The sequence below is a fragment of the Stegostoma tigrinum genome, chromosome 25, assembly GCF_030684315.1.
Source record: "Stegostoma tigrinum isolate sSteTig4 chromosome 25, sSteTig4.hap1, whole genome shotgun sequence".
In the NCBI taxonomy this organism is placed as follows: domain Eukaryota; kingdom Metazoa; phylum Chordata; class Chondrichthyes; order Orectolobiformes; family Stegostomatidae; genus Stegostoma; species Stegostoma tigrinum.
In genome coordinates, this window is record NC_081378.1 from 24,405,020 (window position 1) to 24,429,224 (window position 24,205).

General features: G+C 39.1%; 1 protein-coding gene across 4 annotated transcripts in view; it reads left to right on the forward strand.

Moving 5' to 3' along the window:
* ccdc146 (coiled-coil domain containing 146) overlaps nucleotides 1–24,205 on the forward strand; it is a 133,727-nt gene that overhangs the window by 75,442 nt on the left and 34,080 nt on the right. For all 4 annotated transcript variants that reach the window (XM_059654578.1, XM_048554372.2, XM_048554373.2 and 1 more), the window contains 8 exons: nucleotides 944–1,017; nucleotides 2,452–2,679; nucleotides 4,816–5,002; nucleotides 6,642–6,734; nucleotides 15,072–15,242; nucleotides 16,523–16,611; nucleotides 20,052–20,216; nucleotides 22,203–22,427. In XM_059654578.1, the coding sequence (XP_059510561.1) occupies nucleotides 944–1,017; nucleotides 2,452–2,679; nucleotides 4,816–5,002; nucleotides 6,642–6,734; nucleotides 15,072–15,242; nucleotides 16,523–16,611; nucleotides 20,052–20,216; nucleotides 22,203–22,427 (1,232 nt within the window). The remainder of the gene's footprint in view (nucleotides 1–943; nucleotides 1,018–2,451; nucleotides 2,680–4,815; nucleotides 5,003–6,641; nucleotides 6,735–15,071; nucleotides 15,243–16,522; nucleotides 16,612–20,051; nucleotides 20,217–22,202; nucleotides 22,428–24,205) is intronic.

Below are 24,205 nucleotides of genomic sequence, written 5' to 3' on the forward strand. Positions count from 1 at the left end.
CTTCATTGCGGGATGTTTCGAGTACAGGAGCAGGGATTTGTTGTTGCAGTTATACAGGGCTTAAGTGTAACCACACCTGGAATATCGTGTGCAGTTTTAGTCTCCTTTTCTGAGAAAGGATGCTTCTGCTCTCGAAGGAGTGCAGCAAAGGCTGATTCCAGGAATTGTGAGACTGATGTATTATGGGAAATTGACCAGGTTGTGATTCATTTCGCTGGAGTTCAGACGAATGAGGGGGTATCTCATAGAGACTTATAAAATTATAACAGGACTAGACCGGGTGGATGCAGGGAGGATGTTCCTGACGGTGTGTTTGTCCAGAATCAAGGGTCACAGATTAAGGATTCAGGGTAGACCATTTCCGAAGATGAGATATTTCTTCACCCAAAGAGTGATGAGCCTGTGGAATCCATTACCACAGGAAGTAGTTGATGCCAAAACATTGAATGTATTCAAGAGGCAGCTAGCTATAGCACTTGGGGTGAATGGGATCACAGGTTATGGGGAGAAAGCAGGATTAAGCTATCGAGTTGGATGATCAGCCATGAGCATGATGAATGGCGGAACAGGCTTGAAGGGCAGTGGCCTTCTCCTGCTGCTATCTTCTACGTTTCTGTCTCACTAATGTCCTTCAGGAAAGGAAAGCTGCCATTTTCACCTGGGCTGATCCACATGTGCCTCCAGATCCACAGCAATGTGGTTGACTCCCAGTTTCCCTCTGAAATAGCCTAGCAGGCCATTTGGTTCAAGGGCAGCTAGGGACAGGCAATAAATGCTGGCCATCCAGCGATGCCCAAGTCCCACAAGTGAATTTTCTAAAAATTAAACAGCTTAATACCAAACAAGCCCCGAATAACAGGAAACAAATAATTTTCGAAGTCCAAGTCATATATAAACTATTTTATAATAAGTAACAACTTATGTTTATTTTTCCTGTCCATAGCTTGATCTGGTCCAATTGCACACTGTTCCTGTTCAACTGGCCAAAGATATACAGAAGTTGAATCGCAAAAGAAAGTAGGTTTTCTTTTATAACTTGTGAGCAAATAGTTACAATTTACATTTAAGTGATAATAAACTACATTGCATGAAGGTAGCAGAGGATATGGGAGGATATGGACCAGGGGCAGGCAGAAAGGATTAGTTTAATTTGGCGTCATGTTCCTGTACTGTACAGTTCTAATGTTGTATGTTCCATGATATATTTCATTGGCTATAGGCATTTCTCTGAATTTTGCTCACTCTGTGAAAACTGATTTGAAGGTTCCAAGAAATTTTTAAATGTGCATTGAGCACATATTGCTAACATTTCAAAATATCTGTGCAAAGGAAATGATTTGCAATTCTAACTCCAGATGTTAGTTACAACAATGTAGACAAAAATTGCAGCAACTTAGAATTACAATTTATCATAACAAGTGGTTCCCTTGAGGATAGCCTGTTCACTGACTGCCAGTTGCTGATGTGATTACAGCCCTTAGTCCAACTATAGTCAAATAAAATCAAACTCCAAAGGTGAGAGTGACTGCCCTTGACAGCAAGACAGCAGTTGACCGAGTGTGATATCAAGGAACCGTAGCAAAACTGGAGTGGAAATCAGAGGGGAAACTGCACAGGTTGGAATCATAAAAACTGATAGAACTGTGAATGTTGTAAATCAAACAAAAATAGAGATTGCTGGAAAAGCTCAGCAGGTCTGTCAGCATCTGTGAAGGGAAATCAGAGTTAATGTTTTGGTTCCGGTGATCCTTCCTCAGAGCTGGAATCATGCCTGATTCAAAGGTTGTAGTTGTTTGGGGCCAATCATCTCAATCCCATGACATTGCTCCAGATGTTCCTCGGGCAAATTTCCTAGGTTTAACCGTTCAGCTGCTTCATCAAAGATCTTTGCTTCATCATCAGGTCAGAAGTGGCAATGTTTGCTGATGATTGCACAATGTTCAACCTAATTCACAAGAACATAAGAAATAGGAGCAGGAGCAGGAGCAGGCCATTCATCTCTCAAGCCAGCTCCACCATTCAATGAAATCATGACTGACCTTCTAATTCAGCACCATGAGTTACCAATGAAAGCCAAGGCACAGTTTACTTTCCTCCTACTGGAAGATGACAAAGACTCTGATTGCTGTTTCTACTCTTACTACAATTCAGAAAGTTAACAAAATTGGTCTTACTTACTTGGATCCCCTCACATTAAAATCAGTGGCAAAGGCAAATGCTTTTGCATAGTTCATCTTATTTGACACAAGAAAACTTTTCATTGTTCTCCTCACCCATCTCTTAAGTCACCAGTGAATGATAGCTTGCAAAGTACCATGTCAAAATACTTATATATTTATCCGGTGATTTATTAAGACATAAAATTTAACATGATTCATTTCATTCATGGTGAAAATGTCAAAATATTGCAGTTGCTGTTTATTAAAATGTTTTGTTCTTTCCTTAACTCAGCAAATTGGAGAAGGCAAAAGCTGAAATAGATGCACAATACAATGAACTTCTGGGTTCAGTACAGCAAATAGAAGATAAATGCAGAATGGTCGAAGATGAGAAATTGGAGGTAATGAAAGAGTTGGATGACAAAAGGACTTTACTGGACAGCAAGGAGCAAGAACACAACCAGTTAGTTAAGATGGTTGAGTTGGGCAAAGAAAATGAATCTACATTAATGGGACAAAGGTTTGTAGTAGACACGAAATGTTTTCCAACCTATGATAATAATGACATCAGGAATGTTTGTATTTACCAAACAAGTTAAATATGACTAAGAGAACAGGTCTCACCTGTTTTTTTTTCTGGGAAACACTTCCTGATCTGGTGCAGTTGGAAAAAACTGCTCAATTTTTTTTAAGTTTTAAAATTTCATCTTTTTTACCATTCCTTTTTATTCACAATTCACTTTTCTCCTCCTTTATCGAACATCGATGAAGCAATCTTTCTTTAATATGAAGATGCTCATCGTTTTCATTTGTCACTTAAAAACAGGTGTTACCTGTGTCATTTTTAGGGAAGAAGTTTCTGCTTATTACAAAATGACCAGGGATATTGAGAGGGTGGGGTTTCCCAAACCTAAGTCTGTCACTTCCCCTAATTCTTAGGCAAGTTAATCATTGATGCCATTGCCCCTAATGAAATCAGATATATGATCTGCTTCATTCGTGCATGGACTTTCAAAGAAAACAGGAAGGAACTTCTTCAGAGAAAATTATGTCTGCAACTGAAGGTGGGCAGAGTTGATGCTCATGCCTGCAATTGTTAATCTGTTTGCCAGTAAATTATACGTGTCCATTTCAATTGTTTTTCACATGACACCCTTACAAAGCATACTGCACAGTATGAAACTGAGATTATTACAGAATGTTTGAATACACAAAAGTAGTTGAAAAATTCCCACCTGGTCGATCAAGCTTGTTCCATATTGTTGATGCTTAGAGTAACCGGAATTGTCGCTCAGAAAATTATATTTCACTAATTCATGTTTCATTTTTAGCCTGAGTATAAACAAACTTGCATTTATACAGTATTTTTACATCATTGAGGTGTCACTTCAGAACAAATGAAGTATAGTTCCATAAGACAAGAGGTGCAAGCATATACAGAAAAGCTCAGATTTAGAAGAACTGAAATCTGATCTGTAATAGCCACTCTCATTCAGGTATCTAAACTCGAATATTTGTTTCATCAGTCTTTCACCCTTTGCACAAAAGGTAATGATGAGATTTTATGGGATCAATGCATCGAATGTTTGCACATATTTATGAGCTTTTTCATTTTACCATAATAAAACATATAATAGCATTTTTTAAAAATAACGTTCAGACATTTGGTATTTGAAATCTGGAATTTAAAGTCTATTCACATGACCATTATATTTTAAAGTATCAATTGGAATTTCTAAACATTTAGAGGTGATTTTCATGGAGTCTGGGAGGGTCCATGTAGGGTTAAAAATAGCAACAGGGATCAGATTCCAGGATTCCCAACTTCATTCTTAGCACCCACAATGTTCACCAATGCCATTTTAAGGGTGCAGATTGATTTAGGACACAAACTCAATCCCGCACTCCTGACTGGGCCAACTTCAAAGCAAGGATATGCTGTCCTGGCCCTCCACAATTTGCCAGGAGTTGAGCTATGGTTAAAAGATTCATGGTTCACGATTCCCCAGAGACACAGTGAATAATAGTCTGGATGAGGAAACCTTTTGAAAAGTAAGTTTTAAAGATCTTATCCAAGTCTCTATGCTAAGCGAGGTCTCTTCATTCACACATGTAGCCCCTTATACCCTCCATGCCAGGCTATGTCATTTCCATGTGCAATCGCTCACTATATACTCTGTAGTGGCAGAAAGATATGATAAGAATTCCAAAGGGAAAGGAGTGTGGGTGGAGCAGTATATTTTGACTTGAATGGTATGAGGACCATGGGAAGCTGGGTGGATGGGGCTGGGGCATGATGTGAGAAATAGAGAGCCTTACTGTTTTTTGTTACAACTAGCACAAAGTCCCTGAGTACCAGATAGACTTTTTAGGCACCTTCGTTCCACACCCACAGTCACCACCTTTCCCTAGCCCCCATAAGGAAAATCTTATCTCTGCAAGTGCTTACATGCAAGCAATGCACTGAGTCAGGAAGTTTTCCGATTCTGCCACAAAGATGAAAATTCAGCCCTATACTTGCATTTGAATCTAAGTCTTAATCCTTTAAACTTAGCCCATGTTAAATAATTTATTTCTTTGTTTGGTTAATTCTTCTTATTGAAGTTTGACCACAACAATCAACAAATACAGTAACTCCTTTACTCGATGTTAACAGAGCTTCCCTGGACTTGCATCTACGTTACATACATACTGAGAAGAAAATACTGTCTGACACGGTGGTGGTGAAACAAAGAGAGAAGGACCGAGAGCTCCGAAAGACAAAGAAAAAAGAAAAACAGCTGAAGTCATCAATGGATGCTCTGGCATATGCTGAATTTAGCTATGAAAAAATTAAAACACAGGTATGTTTCATTTAGTTAATTGCAATCTGTGCAACTACATTCAAAATAAAAGAATTTAGTTCATACTCTCATGCCAGCATAGGACTGTTGATGATCTGGATCTATGAACTAAATTCTTTTATTTTGAATGTAGTTGCACAGATTGCAATTAAAATGTCTATCCCTTTAATTATTTTGTAAGTCTCAATGAGATTATCTCTCATTCTCTGAAACTCTAGAGAACACATGCCCAGCTTGCCCTAAGTCTCTTCATAGATAGTCCTGCCATCCTGGGAATAAGTTTGGTTAATCTTCATTGCATTTTGTTTTGACAATAATGTCTTTCCTGAGGTAAAAGACCAAAACTACACACACTACTCTAGCAATGGCCAAACAAAGCTTCTATAGAATTGAAGTAAGACTTCACTACTCCCCACACTTAAATCCTTTGCAATAAAGGTTACCATTTCATTTGTTTTCCTCATTGCTTGGTGCATCTGCGAGTTAGCTCTCAGTTTGACAAGGACACCTAGGTCCCTTTGTACATTAACACTTTTCAACCTCTTACCATTTAAGAAATACTCTTCACATCTGTTTCTCCTATCACATTGGATAACCTCACATGTTTCCGTATTGTATTGTATCTACAAAGTTTCTAAAACTATCCTAGTCCTCCTGAAGCTGCTTTACATCTTCCTCACAACACATGCGCTTACTGTCAGCAAATTTAGAAATATTATCTTTGGTGTCCATCTCCAAATCTTTGATATATATTGTAAACAGCTGGAGCCCAAGAACTGATTTTTGCAGTACCCCACAAGCAACAGTGCACCAATGCAAAAATGTTTCATTTGTTCCTACTGTTATCTGTTTGCTTGCCAATCTTAAATCCATGCTAGTACATTATTTCCCATCCCATGTTATTTTAATCTTTTTAACTAGCATCCTGTCGGGTCTTTATCAAAAGTATTCTGAAAATCTGTCTTGCGGATGCACGACAATTACTCCAGGCTCAAGTTCCAGAACCTGGAGCTCATGCACTTCTTGCACGTCTTTACCTGGCCCATACGATACGTTCATGAGTTTACACATAGCACAGGATGTACACTCCACATGACCCTTTTCACCTGCCATTTTGTAACTCCTAAAACTATTTAGAACAAGTATAGACTTAGCATGACAACTTAAACTACTTCTCAGAAAAACAGAAAAAAAAGTCAAGACCTAAACACAAACTAAATACTCAACTTTCACTTTAAAGATTGAAAACACTGATGAAAGTAATTCACCAATTAGCTGTGAAAAAGGATTGCTGGACCCAAAACGGTAACTCTGCTTTGTCTCCATAGATGCTGCCAGACCTGCTGAGTCTTTCCAGCAATTTCTGTTTGTGTCAACAATCAGTTGCTTTCCCTGTACTTGTGACATCACACTACCATTGGTCTCAGTACCGGTAGCCTCTCAATCCACGCCTTATTTCCTCTCCCACTCACTTCTCACTCTGAAGAATTTTTTTGGAGTAAATCTTAATTAATCACCTCTTTCCCTCTCTGCCCTAAATTACCATTTTGACCCGAATTCCCAGTTACTCACTATGTCTCATTCCAATGAGGTCTCCCTCACTGTGATCATGTGGCTTGCTCATCTTTTGTATCTATAGATAGAAACGTTTCCAATTGGTGGAGCGTTTTTGGAAAAGAGGAATGAACTGGAAAGTGAGGTTAAAAGTTTAAAAAGAAAACTAGCAGACCAGGTAAGCCACAATTTTTAACGTTTGTTCTCAGGACATGATTATTGGCAAGTCAACATTTATTGTCATTCCCTAAATGCGGAGTAAGTGGTGTGCCTTTATCTTGAATCCTGCAGTCCTTCTGCCACTGATAATGTTGCAATTCTCATAGGTAAAAATCAGGTATTGATAAGGTTTTGATTTTATTTATTTTCCTAACCAAATGGAATTCGTGGAATTTTTTTGAAAAAACATTTACAACCGTGAAGAGTGGGTTTACAACCTGTTTATTGGAGAAGGAGGCATTCCCAAAGCTTTTTAACTGAAGGTGTGATGACGACCAGCACCCTATCAAAGGAAGTTTTTCTACATAAGAGATGCAGAAAAGGATCAGAATGGTTGAATGCTACATTGTTTCCTGAGGAGTCAACAACCAAAGGAATAGAAAGGAGACATTAGAAAGTTTCACTCTTCACCCCTGTCTTTGACTCAATTCAGGAAATCCAACTGTGATATTTGAGAACCTGAAATGAAAAGCTGTCTCTTGCAGACATGAAGACAAGCTAGCCAGTCTTTCCAGGTTGGTATCAAGGGAAGTGGCTGAGAAAATGAGCAGCAGGAGTGCAGTCCCTTGAACTTGGAAACAGTACTCAAAGAAGTTCAACGGTCTTATGAGAGCATTCTCCTGGACTGCACCCTTCTGACCAATACCACAAGATGTCACTGATTTGTTTTACTCCAGGTACTTCCTCCCTACATGAGTATGCACTTTAGCTCTCTACAAATGCTGTTATTGCACCCTCTTCACATAATCCTTTCCAATTCAAAATTCTCTGTTTCGTCTCCTTGCAAGAAAAGAGAAACATGGACCTCTAGGGAGAGACAGAGAATGGATTTGACTGTCCAGTGACAGCCACCTTGATGGATGCATGCATACCAATCTCACAATACTGAAGGGGGTTGCAATTTTGCGCAATGACCAACCACAAAATCCAAAGCTATTTAAGACATTGTTATTAGGATGTGTCATAAAGCTGATCGTCTAGCTTAAATGAAGAAAGATGGATAGGCATGGATATTTGGAAAATGAATTCTACAGCTTAAGTAGGGTGAAGGGTTGAAGTGTGCTCAACATTTCATTTATTTACAAAAGCACAGACTCATACTTTCCAATCAGCACATTTTCATTCATGCATATTTTGCTCTTAAGTTGAATTTGAATTGAATTGAATGATTTATAGTTGCTTGCATTTTAGTGAATAATACAATAAAATGCAGTGAAAATCTTCAACTGTGGCCATAGTTCATCATCATTTTGAATAGTTTAAGAACAAAAAGATATCACTGAAAGAATGTATCTTGTTCTGGCACATCCACCATGGGTCCTGAGCTGGCTCACTAATGTTACCTGCACCTCCATCTCTCCTCCACTGCCTCATTGCTGCCTGAGCCAGACTCAGCCGTGTAGGAGTCATCACTCTTTACGTGTCATTTCTTTACCATTGGACCCATCTTGCAGCTGCTGCCACTGATGCTAGATCCTATGCTGAATCCACAAGCTGCACAACCAGGAGTCCCTGGCCCCACTACCAGGCTAGGTCCCCACCACCTTGCCAAGAGTCCCATTCTAGCCACCCCCTTCTGAGATGCCACCTTGCCGGCGCTGCCACCCTGAGAAGTCTATTGCCGTCGCCGTCTTCAATCGCTGGACGAGCTTTGCCACCACGCTGAATGATGGGAGGATGTCCTTGCTGTCTTGTCTGCCATGGCTGCCACTGATGGCTAGGCTCGAAAGAATTGCAGGTGCTGTAAATCAGAACAAAAGCAGAAATTTCTGGGAAAGCTTGGCAGGTCTGGCAACATCTGTGACAAGAAATCAGAGTTAACATTTTCAGTTCTGGTGATCCTTCAGCAGAACTGATCATAGCTAGGAAAATGCTGGTTTATATGGAGAAGATAGGGTAGGAGTTGGGGTTAAGGAATAAAGGATAGGTGGGGATAGAGCTCAAAGAGATAGAAGAACTGTTGGACAGACAAAGGAGTGGATAATACCTGTCTCAGGTTTGCCATAGTTCTCCAGTGAATCTCGGAGTAGGCTGGAAGAACACCTAATTTTCCGCTTAGGGACCCTGCAGCCCTCTGGACTCAATGTTGAGTTCAATAACTTTGGGGATGGAACTCTCTTTTGTCCTAGCCTTCACCCTGACACACCAGGCTTTGTTATCACGTAGTCTGCCATTACATACTACCTATTGTTAGCCACTAACAGTCTCCATGAACAGCTATTCATCCTCCTAGCCAGATTGTTATCCACTCCTTTGTCTGTTCTTCTCTCTCTTTGGGTTCTATCCCCACCTATAGTTTACACCGTACCTCCTCTTCCCATCATATCTTCTGCATAAAGACCAACATTTTTCTAGCTACCATCAGTTCTGAGGAAGGGACACTGGACCCAAAATGTCAATTCTGATTTCTCTTCACAGATGCTGCCAAACTTGCTGAGCTTTTCCAGCAATTTCTGTTTTTGTTTCTGACTGCTGGAAGGCTGCCACCTTTCCACTCATGGCCACTCTTGATGCTGTGCCGATCCCACTGATTAACCCACTGCAGAAGGCTTTAAAGAAAAGAGAAACAAATGGAAAAATGAAAGAAAAGAGAAAAAAAGCTAAAGTAAAAACAAAAATGAGAAGGAAAGCCGATGAAAGTGGATGACCCCCAAACTCAAGATCTTGCACATAGCCATATTGAACGAAAGAAATATTTAGCAAATCTTTAATTGAGAAATTGTTACTTAACATCAAAGTTAATTTATAGTATTTATATGCTCACTGTTGTAAAGACTACTTTTTTAGGGCCCTGGACTAAAATGGGAGAAGGTGCTGCATTGAACCAGGAAAGCTCTGTAAGAAGTTGTTTAGTTTTATAAACAACTTACTGGAATACGTTGAGTTGTGTGTGCAATGTTGCCTTATTCAAGCAATGAGGGAATTCCTAGTAGCCAGCTATTTGCCTTCCCTCACCTTTCCTTCACAAGCTGCTTTTTGCAAATCCCTTACTGAAGGAGGAAAGACAAAACAACCTTCAGAGACACTGTAAAGGCAGATTCTCAACCAGTGAATGAAAGACTGAGAATTGGAATATCTAAGTCTGTCATCAGCAGAGTGTCAGAAGGAAGTGAATGGAACCACAAGAAATGAACTCATTAATGCCAGTAGTCTGAACTGATGCTTTTGAACTGGGGTTTCCCAAACTTCTGTTTTTGGTCCACCCATAATACTAATGACTTACACATCTTCAAGTTTCTGTTTGTAGATTAATGGATTTTTTTAAAAGGGTAAGAGTTTAAATTATAAATTAACTATTCTTGTTTCTATTCCAATTATTAAACATGTTTAATTCCAATTAATTGTTATTTACTGGTTATGGGGAAAAAAACACCAGATGTGCATATTCTTTTTACCTAAATAAGACAGTTAAATAGAATTAAACAATTTAGTGGTTTAATCAAACTTTCTCATTTGTGATACCTCAGGAAAACAGTGGAGCTTAATTTATAGTGCACTATCACCAATAAGTCATTACACTATTAAATTCAGCCTGTCAGTACAGCTGAACTATCTGCATTCAAGGAGTCAGTTGCTTGAGAGAAATGAACAATATTTTGTCCTTTAATGCCTTTTGTCCTTGGGATGCCTGAAAAGGCTGCTCATATTTCAAATGGGTGTTTCAAAGAGACCAGAGCAGATATTTTAAGACTGTAAGTGAATGTATATTTACAAAAGTGCAGGTTATGTGGCCACTGTAAGATTTTTTTCTTCCTCTTTCGTGCAGTACATCTGTCCTGACATCTGTATCTGGAGTGAAGGAAGATTGCTCTATAGTTGACCTGAAATGCTTAGCTGGTTGTCTTTGGGGGAATTTGGTCTCAAGAGTCCCGTCCTGCTGAGAATGCCCCACCTAGATGCAGGGTCACACTCCTCTGAAGGCTTAAAATTCACAGGCATTGACATCATAGAAAGTGGGGAGGTGGAGGTACAAACTTCTCTGGAGTGAGCTGAGAGAAAGCTTCTGTGTGGAGTATGGTTCGTCCTCCATCTGGGTGCCTGCTAGCACTACCTTGTCTCCCTGAGTGGAAGGGCATCTGACTTGAGGTTGAGGTCCCTCTCTTCTCTCTCTCTGTACCATTAATGCTGAGCACCAGTGGCTAAAGTGATGGTATGCATATCTGAACTTATTTCTGAAGAAGAGTCATACCAGACTCAAATATTAACTGTTTCTGTCACCCCAGATGCGACCAGATCTAGTAAATTTCTCAGCGCTTTCTCATTTTGTTGCAGATATGCAGCACCCACTTTTTAAAACTTATATGTGCAGGATGTCGGTCGCCATGGCAGTAGCCAACCTATCCATGGATGCAGCCAGATGCTTGCGCTACCATGGTGAACTCCTCCATCCTTTGATCCAGTTCATTTATACCCTTTGACAATAGTTCCTGAGCATTTCTGCATTTTGATGAAGCCACTAATGGCCAAGACCATGGGATCGTCTTCTGCTTGGGACTGAATAGGTGCTTTGTCTTTGGCTGCCCTCTGAGTGCTAGATACCTAGGACACTTCTTCCTCAGCTTCTGCAAAGCTGTGCTAATAATGCACCTACCAGATTGTGCTCCTGACTCAATAGACAATAGGTGCAGGAGTAGGCCATTCAGCCCTTCGAGCCAGCACCACCATTCATTATGATCATGGCTGATCATCCACAATCAGTATCCTGTTCCTACCTTATCCCCATAACCCTTGATTGCACTATCTTTAAAAGGTCTATCTATCTCTTTCTTGAAACTATCTAGAGAGTTGACCTCCACTGCCTTCTGGGGCAGAGCATTCCATATATCCACCACTCTCTGGGTGAAGAAGTTTCTCTTCAACTCTGTTCTAAATGGCCTATCCCTTATTTTTAAACTGTGTCCTCTAGTTCTGGACTCCCCCATCAACGGAAACATGCTTCCTGCCTCCAGAGTGTCCAATCCTTTAATTATCTTATACGCCTCAATCAGATCCCCTCTCATCCTCCTAAACTCAAGTGTATACAAGCCCAATCGCTCCAATCTTTCAACAAATGATAGTCCTGCTGCACCCCCTCAATAGCCAGAATGTCCTTCCCCAAATTTGGAGACCAAAACTGCACACAATACTCCAGGTGCAGTCTCACCAGGGCCCTGTACAGCTGCAGAAGGACATCTTTGCTCCTATACTCAATTCGTCTTGTTATGAAGGCCAGCATGCTATTAGCTTTCTTCACTGCCTGCTGTACCTGCATGCTTGCTTTCATTGACTGACGTACAAGAACACCCAGATCTCGTACTTCCCCTTTACCTAACTTGACTCCAGTAATCTGCCTTCCTGTTCTTGCCACACATTTATCCACATTAAACTACATCTGCCATGCATCCGTCCACTCACCTAGCCTGTCCAAGTCACCCTGCATTCTCATAACATCTTCCTCACATTTCACCCTGCCACCCAGCTTTGTGTCATCAGCAAATTTGCTAATATTACTTTTGATGCCTTCAACTATATCATTAATGTATATTGTAAATAGCTGTGTCCCAGCACCGAACCTTGCGGTACCCCACTGGTCACTGCCAGCCATTCTGAAAGGGACCCGTTTATCACTACTCTTTGCTTCCTGTCAGCCAGCCAATTTTCAATCCAAGCCAGTATTTTGCCCCCAATACCATGTGCCCTCATTTTGCTCACTAATCTCCTATGTGGGACTTTATCAAAGGCTTTCTGAAAGTCCAAGTATACTACATCCACCGGCTATCCCTTGTCCATCTTCATAGTTACATCCTCAAAAAATTCCAGAATATTAGTCAAGCATGATTTCCCCTTCGTTAATCCATGCTGACTCTGATCTATCCTGTTACTGCTATCCAAATGATTCATAATTTCATCTTTTATAATTGACTCCAGCATCTTTCCCACCACTGACATCAGGCTAACCGGTCTATAATTCCCTGCTTTCTCTCTCCCTCCTTTCTTGAAAAGTGGGACAACATTAGCCACCCTCCAATCCGCAGGATCTGATCCTAAATCTATAGAACTCTGGAAAATAATTACCAATGTGCCACGATTTCTACAGCCACCTCCTTAAGTACCCTGGGATGCAGACTATCAGGTCCCGGGGACTTATCGGCCTTCAGACCTAACAATCTATCCAACACCATTTCCTGCCTAATATAAATTCCCTTCAGTTCATCCATTACCCTAGGTCCTTCAGCCACTATTACATCTGGGAGATTGCTTGTGCCTCCCCTAGCGAAGACAGATCCAAAATACCTATTCAACTCTTCTGCCATTTCCTTGTTCCCCATAATAAATTCACCCGTTTCTGACTTCAAGGGCCCAATTTTAGTCTTAACCATTTTATTTCTTTTCACATACCTAAAAAAAGCTTTTACTATTTTCCTTTATATTTTTGGCCAGTGTGCCTTTTTACCTCATTTTTTTCTCCACGTATTGCCTTTTTAGTTATCATCTCTTGCTCTTTAAAACTTTCCCAGTCCTCCGGCTTCCCGCTCATCTTTGCTATGTTATACTTCTTTTTTATCTTTATATAACCCTTAACTTCCCTCATCAGCCACGGCCGCCCCTGCCTCCCCCTAGGATCTTTCTTCCTCTTTGGATGAACTGATCCTGCACCTTGTGCATTATATCCAGAAATACCTGCCATTGTTGTTCCACTGCCATCCCTGCTATGGTATTGAACCATTGAACCTTGGCCAGCCCCTCCCTCATAGCTCCATAGTTCCCTTTGTTCAACTGCAATACTGACACTTCCGATTCTCCCTTCTCCCTCTCAAATTGCAGATTAAAACTAATCACATTGTGGTCACTACCTCCTAATGGCTCCTTTACTTTGAAGTCCCTGATCAAATCCGGTTCGTTGCACAACACCAGATCCAGAATTGCCTCCTCCCTCGTAGGCTCCAGTGCAAGCTGTTCCAAGAATCCACCTCGGAGGCACTCCACAAACTCCCTTTCTTGGGGTCCAGTACCATCCTGATTCTCCCTGCATGTTGAAATCCCCCATTACAACTGTAATAATATCTTTGCGACAGGCCAATTTCAACTCCTGATTCAACTTACACCCTACATCCAGACTACCTTTTGGGGGCCTGTAGATAACTCCCATTGTGGTCTTTCTATCCTTAGAATTCCTCAGCTCTACCCATACTGACTCTACATCTCCTGATTCTATGTCCCCCCTCGCAAGGGACTGAATATCATTCGTCCCAACAGGGCCACCCACCCCCTCTGCCCGTCAGTCTGTCCTTTCAATAGCACGTATAGACTTGAATATTCATTTCCCAGGCCCTGTGCACTTGAAGCCACGTCTCAGTTATCCTCACAACATCGTATCTGCCATGATCTTAGTGAAGATCTCTGAGCTGGTAGAAGGTGCAGTTTAATGTCTTTCGGTCCGTGCTGTGAAAGTTGAAGATAGAGCTAAGGATAGGCATGCTGACCTCTTTCTCTGTTCACTGGGTCCCACCAGTACTTGCACAAAAGTGAGGGAATTGTTTGTGAAAAAGGGCTAAAAGCTTGTTACGAATTCACAGTGGTGCTAAAATGAAAAGCAGTGCAGCACAGCACATTGATTTGGTAGTAGTGGTGGCCTCATGAGTGTGAGGTAACAGAGAGAAAGTTGTGGTATTAGACCTATGGACCACAGAAGGTCACTAACCTTCTTTTAGAACTGTTTTTTTTAAAAACCTGGAACACCATATTGACCCAGGCTTGCAGTCTCTGTCTTAGCTGGCTGCATCTGATGGTGGTGAGACCTCCCTTGGCAGCCTGTCAGAAACAACGCTGCCCTCTCCTCAATCACTTCATCCACCAGCACCTTCAGGTCTCTATCAGCAGAGAGCTGCTCGCTTCCATTTTCAGGCTTTTTACTTAGTTCTGGCTACTTCTGGGCTTGTAGATCCTGAAGTGCTGTGGAGCTTGTATTTACATATTGGCGCTAATGACGTGAACATCTCAAACTTCTAGTGAGCATGTCCACCACTCCTGCCACATGGTTGCACCAGCTGGATGCCATAGAGGCTTTTTGCATAATTAATGAGGTGAAGCACAGACCATTTCATAGGCCGAGGCATTCAGCAGGCTATGGGTCTTCCCAAAAACACAAGTTGCCAAAAGAATCAAAGAATTCAGCCTTTAGTTTATATTGTTAGCACTTAAAATGATCAATGATGGAATTAAATGCTCAAAATGTACAGTGAAGTGTTTAATGCTCATTAAAAATCTTTCATTATCTTCTGAAATATGACCATTTAACTGCCACCTTTACATGCAGCTTTCATTGACGGAGGTAGAGGTTAATTTACTGCGTAAACGTATGCTTGAAGAAGATAATCTCATCTCAGAACAAAGACGTGCCCGTGAAGAGGTTATAAATCTAGCCCGGCTTGCCCAGATCAGGTCTGATGAGAAAGATCAGAAAGCAAGAGATCTAATGAATATGCAGGTGCTTCTGAATTTCTAACTTCTCATTTTTATTTTATAAATAATATTTTAAAATATCAGGAAGTATGTGCATTACAGTTACATTTATTTGTTTGAGTTTAATAAAAATTAGCAACAAATACAAAAGACCATATATAAAACAGGAAAAAATAGTTTATGCTTCTTTTGAAGTGATTTACAAGACAAAATAAAATCAGAGGGCAAATTATGCAATGTAGGTTAAACATTTCTAGAACCATTGAATATTGGGGCCCCAAACCTGTGAAGGTGCCAGTTTTTGCAAGTTGATTTTTATTACTTCGTTCAAGCAGCAATGGATGGAGGGGCAGTAAGGTTGTCCAATGTTGTCCAATGTTGAAGTCCCAATGTTTTCCACCAGCTTGTTATTTGAATCTACTCATCCCAGCAGAAGAGTGTGATACTTGTCTGGAAATTAGGGGTCCTTTCTTAAATGCACAGATCAGTCTCTAATGGTATAAATTTGGCATGAAAACAATTTCAACAAAATCCTGTGAGGATAGAAGAACTGAGGTGAGAAGAGGTTCAAAAAGTTTAATCAGACTGCTCCTGTGCATTACATAAAGGAAGTCTGAAACTCATGGTCTAGAACTTACTCATTCTTCCACCTACCCTGTCGTATCGAAGACATCTGGGAGGGTCTAATGGAACCCCTCCCAACTTATTGTCTGATCACTGGAGATGATGCTGAGGAACGAAAGAATTTCTTCAAACCCTAAGTTTTTGTGCAGACCTCAGAATCTCTTGTTCCTTCTCACACCCAAGCAGTTCTTTCAACACAACAAAAACATACTTTTTCTGCCTTCTTTTAAGCCTGCTGATGCAAGCAAGTTAGGTACTAGAAACTGATCTCAAAACACACTTAACAGCCTTTAGAATTTCTTGCCACAGAGACCTGCGGTGGTAGAGTCCTTGTGTATATTTAAGGTTGAGACAGATAGATTCTTGAAGAGTAGGGTAATCAAGGGCCATGGGAAAGGCAGGAAATTGGATGTGATGAATGCTTTCTGAAACCAGGTAGTTGAAATTCTGGCCAACATTGAATACCATGATATCTGTGAATATTCTATTATCATACATGGTGAAGGATAAAAATCAGTTTTAGGCACAGAAAGATAGATTGGGAAACTAAAAAGGTAAATATACAGACAGGAAAAAAATATAAGTTGGGAAACAAATCAACTACCAGGAGAAACCTCTTTTAAATATTAGCTGCTTGATCTTAATATCAGAGATCAATGTTTTGTACTGTTTTTAAAATAGTGTAAATGTGAACGAACTAAAGAAGAGCTGAAAGGGGAGAAACTGACCTTACAGGACTCTGAAAAGAGGCATAGACAAATGCTGGTTAGGTAAGAACATCTTACTTTGTACGAGTCAATTTTTATCAATACTTTCATCTCTTTTCCAGCCCAAATTAAACTCCACTCCAAGCTGCCCAATATTGTCATCATTATGTACACTTATCATGTATCTCAACAGCCGACAATACTAATTTACCTCCCTCAAACCTTGCTACAAAAGACAAACAGATCATCTCCATCAGGCTTTTATCAATGTACAGGAAAGAGACAAGAGTCAGTTATGTTTTTCATACCTTACTCATATTTTGGCTAGGTTGGCATTCAATTATATGTTTATTTGTGGCTTCCAATTGATTCCAGGTATGTTTAAAATAATCTTCAGAATAATTTGCACACAATAATTTCCATATTTCTATATTTTATCCATTTAAACAAAAATAAGTGTCCTCTAGCTATGCATACCTATAATTATCACAAGAGATGGAGTACTGCATGCTCTCAGTAATAAACCGAAAAAGCAGAACTATTATGAATGTCTTTATAGATGCATTAATCACAAATAAGAGGAGATAATACTGGAAGTACTCAGCAGATCTGGTACCGCCTATGGAGAAAGAAACACACTCAACATTTCAAGTAAAGGAACTTCATAAGACCATAAGAAATAGGAAAAGGCATACACCATTTAGCCCCTCATTCTTTTAAACTCAAGTGAATAGAGTCTAGACCTGTTTAGCCTTTGCTCATAAGACTACCCCTCCATACCCAGGATCATCCTAGTGAACCTTCTCTAAACTGCCTCCAATTAAACAACATCCTTCCTTAAATAAGGGGACCAAAACTGGTCTCACCAGTGCCTTTTACAGTTACAGTAAGACTTGCCAACTCTTATACTGCAACTCCCTTAAACTAAAGGCCAATGTTCCATCAGCTTTCCTGATTACCTGTTGCATCTGTGTGCTAGATTTCTATGTTTCATGCACTAATACCCCAAATCCCTTTGTGTTGCAGATTTCTGCAGCTTTTCTTTATTTAGATAATAACCTGTTCTTTTGTTCTTCTGACTAAAATGAACAACTTCACACTTTCCCACATTATATTCCATTTGCCAACATTTTGCCCACTTACTTAACTTATCGATACCTCTTTGAAAATTGTTTGCATCCCTTTTGCAACTTGCCTTTCCACCTATTTTAGTACATTTGCTTCCTTCCTCCAAGTTATTTATATGTATTGCAAACAGTTACAGTCACTATGGAACCCCACTAGTTACAAGTTACCAACCTGAAAAATAACTCTTCATCCCCATTCACAGTTCCCTTCCATTAGCCAATTCTCCATCCACAAGTTATCGCCAACATGATGAGCTCTTATCTTAAGATTTCATCTTTTGTGAGTACCTTGATAAATGCCTTCATAAGTCTAAACATAACACATCTACCAGTTGTCGTCCATCCACTCTGGTTGAGGCTTCTTCAAAAAAATTAATAAATTAGTGAGACATGACTTTCATGAAGCCGTGTTGGCTGTTTAGGGCTATCACTGACTTTTGACTCCCTGTATGGTTTATCTTTCAACTTTATACTCTCCTTAACTTCCTTGTTTAGCTATGGTTGGTTTACCCCTCTCTCTTAGAATCTTTCCTCCTTGGACATAATTTTGGTAAGTGTCATGAATTACCTCCTTAAAGGTCTGCCACTTCCTTTTGTACTGTCTTTCCTGCTAATCTAGCTGCAGTCCACTTTAGCTACTCTATTCTCATTTCATGGTCATTCCCATTATTTATTTATTTAAATAAAATTTATTTATGTTAAACACAGTTGATTCTGACCCAAATTTCTCAACTCAAAATAAATATTATGATCACTGTTTCCTAAGGGATCTTTTACATAGAGGTCAATTATTAAACCTGCCTCGTTACTCATTGCCAGATCTAGGAAAGCCTGTTCCCTGGTTTACTGCTTCAGGAAAGTATCCCTTATGTACTATCTGAATTCACTGTCATACCTACCCCTTCCGACTTTATTAACCCAATCATCATAAAGGTTAAAGTCTCCCATAATAATTTGTACATGCTCCAATTATTTTTTGATTTATACCCTTTCCTACAGTGTAGCCTTGGATTCAGGGATGTCTATACACTACTCTTATCAATGTCTTTTCCTTGCAGTTATTTACCTTGATCAAAACAGACTCTATTTCATCTAAGCCTAGATCATCTCTCACAACTGTCCTCATTTCCATTCTTATTAAGAGTGTTACAATATCACCTTTTCCTCCCCTCCTGTCTTTCCAACAGGTCAAATATCCTTGAGTGTCAAGTTCACAGTTTTGATCTCCTTGTAACCATGTTTCTTTGATGGCTTTAATGAGATTGTATTCATTTATTTCAATTTGCACCATTGATTCATCTACCTTATTCCAAATGCTTCACTTTGTCTATTATAAGATTTCCATACATTTCTATGTTTCCTTGGTGCTACTTGACAATATGACACCTTCTCATCCCTGACCACTAACCAAATTCAAGCTAGCTAATCTAAGGAATATGGCCACTGAAACACACTGACCTGGTAACTCTCCCCCTCCCAAATGCATTGAAGCTCAGACCATCTCTAGACCATCAGTGCTCATCTGGAATCCCTCAAGAAATTGCTATATATGTGGCTGCCGTGAACCACAATTAGGTCCATCAGCTCCCACATTATGCTTAGCCTTGCAGCACTATTTTGTTTACTTAACTCTTATTTTTATTTAAAATTTCCTCCTAGTCTTTTAGTTTTTCATCTGTAAAATACTTCTCCCATTTACCTTTAATCTGAAGGTAATTTGCTGTAGATATTCAAATTAACAGCAGTTACCAACCAATGAATTTATGATTTTCCTGTGATGTCACTAACCATAGGGTTCAATTTATCCTGTTAAAAAGATCTTACAAACTATGAACCAAAAAAGTAAGCAAAAAGCACCTCCTCTCCTCTGTGGTTGGGTGAGGGGAATTGAATGAACGAGGGTTTGGGAGGGGGAACAGAGGGGATGTGAATGTCTTAACTTTCACTGCTATTCGAAGCAGGTTGCAGAGAGAGGGTAAACATATTGCAGATTGTACAGTTATTGGAAGATCTGGGCCAATTTTTCATACAACTTTAACCAATCATGCTAGAAAAAAATCATTAAATACAATGGGAATGATCTATTTGCACACTGCGTGTTGGGTAAATATAGTTTTATTGTATTCTACTAAATACTTCTACTGTATTTTACTGTAAATGGAAATTGCCACCATCACATTCAACCAAATATTTCAAAAGTTTTCTTGGAAACAGAACAGTTGTCAAAATAATTTTCAGTATATATTTAAATAGAATCACTAAATCATTCAAGCACAGTCGGACCAGTGAATTGTCTATGCCAGTTCTCTACAAGATAAGTAGTGGTATTGTGGCATTTTAAGTGAAAGAAAATGTTAATGTTCTTCTTTGTTATAGCCTAAAAAATTTTGTCAAAGTGTACCAGACCATCAAAAATGAGAGAAACAAATATGTTAATCTCATACAAAGTGCAGCACAGATATCTGCAGAACTGCGGGAAAAGATAAAAATTCTACAGAATGAAATGGAAATTCTCAGGACTACTACACTGCTCAAAGACAGGTAAATCTAAAATTCTAAACCATGGGAAAATGTACTATGTAAATGAAGTGCGCAACTCCATTTTGAAATTTAAAAAATAAACTTTCAATTTAACAGTTTAACAGACAAAGGCTAACATATGATTACAGAAATAATTTGTTCAAGTTCAAGTTTATTTCAAGAAATTACCATAGACCATGTTATTTCATTGACTATCTTAAAGGAAGAAAAATTACCCTGCTCTTTTTGGTTTATCTAATAGCATCTCAAATGAATTCACACACAATTAATTGCTTTGAAATGTAGCTGCTATTTTGCATTTAATGACAACTCATAATTATCAAAAGGATTAATGACCAAATAATCAATTTTTGCTCATGGCAGCAACATAGGAATGTTGATTATGACAACCATGGGAACTTCAAGTTATGTAATTAAATCTTTAACCATTAGAACAAGAAAAAGAAGGAAGTATATCAGGTATTGACAGCTGGGATCGAGTGAATTCCTAAAGAAGTGTAAAGGCAGTAGGAGTATACTCAAGAGGGACATCAGGAGAACAAAAAGAGGACATGAGATAGCTTTGGCAAATAGTGTTAAGGAGAATCCAATATGTACATTAAGAGCAAAAAAGTAACTAAGGAGAGAATAGGGACCCTTTAAAGGTCAACTTGGCTGTCTATATGTAGAACCACAGGAGATTGGTGAGATACTAAATAACTATTTCACATCAGTATTTACTGTTGAGAGGGACATAGAAGCTAGGGAGCGTGGAGAAATAAATAACGATGTTTTGGAAAGAGTTCATATTGCAGAAGATGAGCGTCTGGAGGTCCTAAAGGAAGATAAAGCCCCTGGACCTGATTGGGTGATTCCTAGAACTTTGTAGGGAGCTAGGGAAGAGATTTCTGGGCCCCTTACTGAGATATTTGTGCCATCAACAGCCACAGACGAGGTAACAGAAGACTGGAAGTTGACTAAAGTTATGCCATTTTTAAAAAAGGCTGCAAGGCTCACTGGAACAATAGACCAGTGAGCCTTATGCCAGTAGTGGGTAAGTTGTTGGAGGGAATTATGACACCATGATTTACATGCATTTGGAAGGGCAAGGGCCAATTAGGAATAGTTAACATGGTTTGGTGCATGGGAAATTGTTTTTCACAAACATAATTGAGTATTTTGAAGAGGTAACAGAGAAGATTGATGGGTGCAGAGTGTTGTCTAGATGGACTTCAGCAAAGCATTCAACAAGGTTCTATGTGGTAAACTGATTAGTAAAGTTAGATCGCATGGGAACCGGGGGAGCTAACCAATTGGACACAAAACTGACCTGAAGGTAGGAGACAGAGAGTGGTGGTAGAGGAGAGATAATAGGAATTACAGATGCTAAAGAATCTGAGATAACAAAGTGTGGGCTGGATGAACACAGCAGGCCAAGCAGCATCTTAGGAGCACAAAAGCTGACGTTTCGGGCCTAGACCCTTCATCAGAAACGTGGTGGTAGAGGATTGCTTTCCCAAGGAGGCCTGTGACCATCAGTATGCCACAAGGATCAGCACTGGGTTCAGTGCTTTTCATCATTTACATAAATTATTTGGATGAAAATATAGGAGGCATGATTGCTAAGTTTGCAGTTGACAGCAATATAGATGGTGTTACGGACAGTGATGACGGTGCCATTGAAGGACCGAAGATAGTACTCATCACTGCCACCATGCACCGGTGGTGGACACAGTGAATATTAACAGTGGTGACTTAAGATCCTGATCATGCAAGATGCTTTGTCCCAGGTGGTGTTGAGTTTCTGAAGTGCTGTTAGAGCTGCGCCCATCCAGGCAAGTTCCATCACATTCTGACATATGTCTTATAGATGGTGGACATGTTTTGATGAATCAGTTAATTGCCATAGACTTCTCTACTAATCTCTAATGTTCGTGTATATATTAAATGTGACCCAAAATTTATTACAGTATTCACCTGTGTTACTTTATCTCATATCCACTACAGCCAACTTCAAAAATACAAGTTAAAGCATTCTAACAGTCATGTCATCAGAGATAGCCTGCGGAGAGCAATTTGCAAAATTGATCAGGTTCTCCGAGAGTTGGGAGAAAAGAGAGAAGGCCAAAAGATAAAAATTGTCAAACTTAGTTCTTTGATTAACCAGGCTGAAGAGGAAATGATACAGCTACGCAAAAAATATGAGAATGTCGTTCAGGTTCGGAATGAAAGGTAATCTGTCAAAATAGTTGACTTTTTTTATTATTTGTTTAACCAGAGATTATTGATCAGTAAAAGGAGGAAATATACTTGACTGGATAATGCAATGCAAAATATAATTCTAGCTTCCAAGCCTCACTTGCTGTGAGATTAAGCAATGTCTTTGCAAATTGACTAGCAGTAGGATTGCTCTATGAGGAGGTCTGGAAATTTATAGTGTATTCTAACTCGAAGTGAGGCATCTTGACAGAAAAAGAAAAATTGGTTAATAAACAAGAAGTCAAAAGGGGATTTTTGAAAAGGAACTTATGCAGAAATGTACAATGTTCATATGCATACCACTTATTTCCTTCCTCTTTCTCACTTACTACCACTTACACCTAATCATAGCATTCACTTTCTTGCTTACTACTCTAAACAAAAAATTAGCTATGATTATAAAGTCGCTTGTATTCTTACTTTTTCACTAAAATAACAAATAACAGAATATACAAGTAAGCTTACAAGCTAATACTTCCATTATATGGCAGTTTAACTTTTTTTAGGTTTGGGAGTGTTATGTCCTTATTTCTTAACAATCACAATGATATTTTCTCAATTAACATCAAACAAGGACTGCCAATCTCTATTACTAATAAGGTGTAAATTGGATCAATTTCTCAGAAATAACATATTTCACAACTGTAGTTTGTTGCAGTTTCCTCAGTAGGGAATTAATTATAAACAAGACATGCAGAGTCCTATTTCTTATTATAAGAAAAAAATTTTTCTCCCACACACATACAGAACAGTTTTAAAGAAAAAATGTTATTTGGCTTTGAACGTTTTTTACATTGTTTTAGAAGTTATGCTACAAGCATTATTACTCAAGTAATAAAATCAAACGATTTATACAATTGCCTCAAGAAAGCAACAAACATAATCAAAAACCCATCCAAACCCCGTTATACACTCTTCCATCGCTCAGAAGATTTTAAAGTTTGAATACATTTATGAATAGATTCAAGAACAGTTTCTTCTGATCTCTGTCTCTGCACCTTATCTTCTGCTGTAACACTATATTCTGAACTCTGGTCTGCTTTCCTGGTGTGCTTTTTATGGCACGATCTGCCTTGTAAAATACACAAAACAACCCTTTTTACTTTGTCACGGTATGTAACGACTAATTCAAACTCAAACTCAATTTTGCTGAGATTCTTTCCATGTCACCAATTACATGTAAAATGGGCATACATTGTTCAAATGTCTATCCTTTAAGTATTAGTTTCTTGTAAATGTACAGCATTTTCAATGTTGGTTGGAAAATTGCATCTTATTATTGAAAAAAAAGACATTTTATTGAAGCTTTTCATCTACACTTGCCAATTTGCAAGAAATACGAAAATAAAGGGAAAATACCATTTGTACTGTATGAGAAAAACGTGCTGATTGGTTGACAATGAAACTGAGAGGTCAAGACTTTGCCATGGGGAATGCACCAGTTAAATCTTAATTAGGGCAGGATAGTTCTTATTAGTCAAAACATTAATGAATTATGGAATGGCTGTCACCTATTTTGTTTATTTGAAACAGGCAAACAGCATGTGCATATGTACTTCCTGTTTGCAGAAAACAGTGCTTTGTAGATTAATATATATATATATAACTTCAAGTACACTCTTGTACCACACAGCATGCGCAGCTGACAATCTTAAATCAATGTCAGCATAATTTTTGAAAACTCAATGTTATTCAACAAATGCTGTCTAATTGTGGAATCACATCTGATGTTGGACACGTGTTTTGCAAGT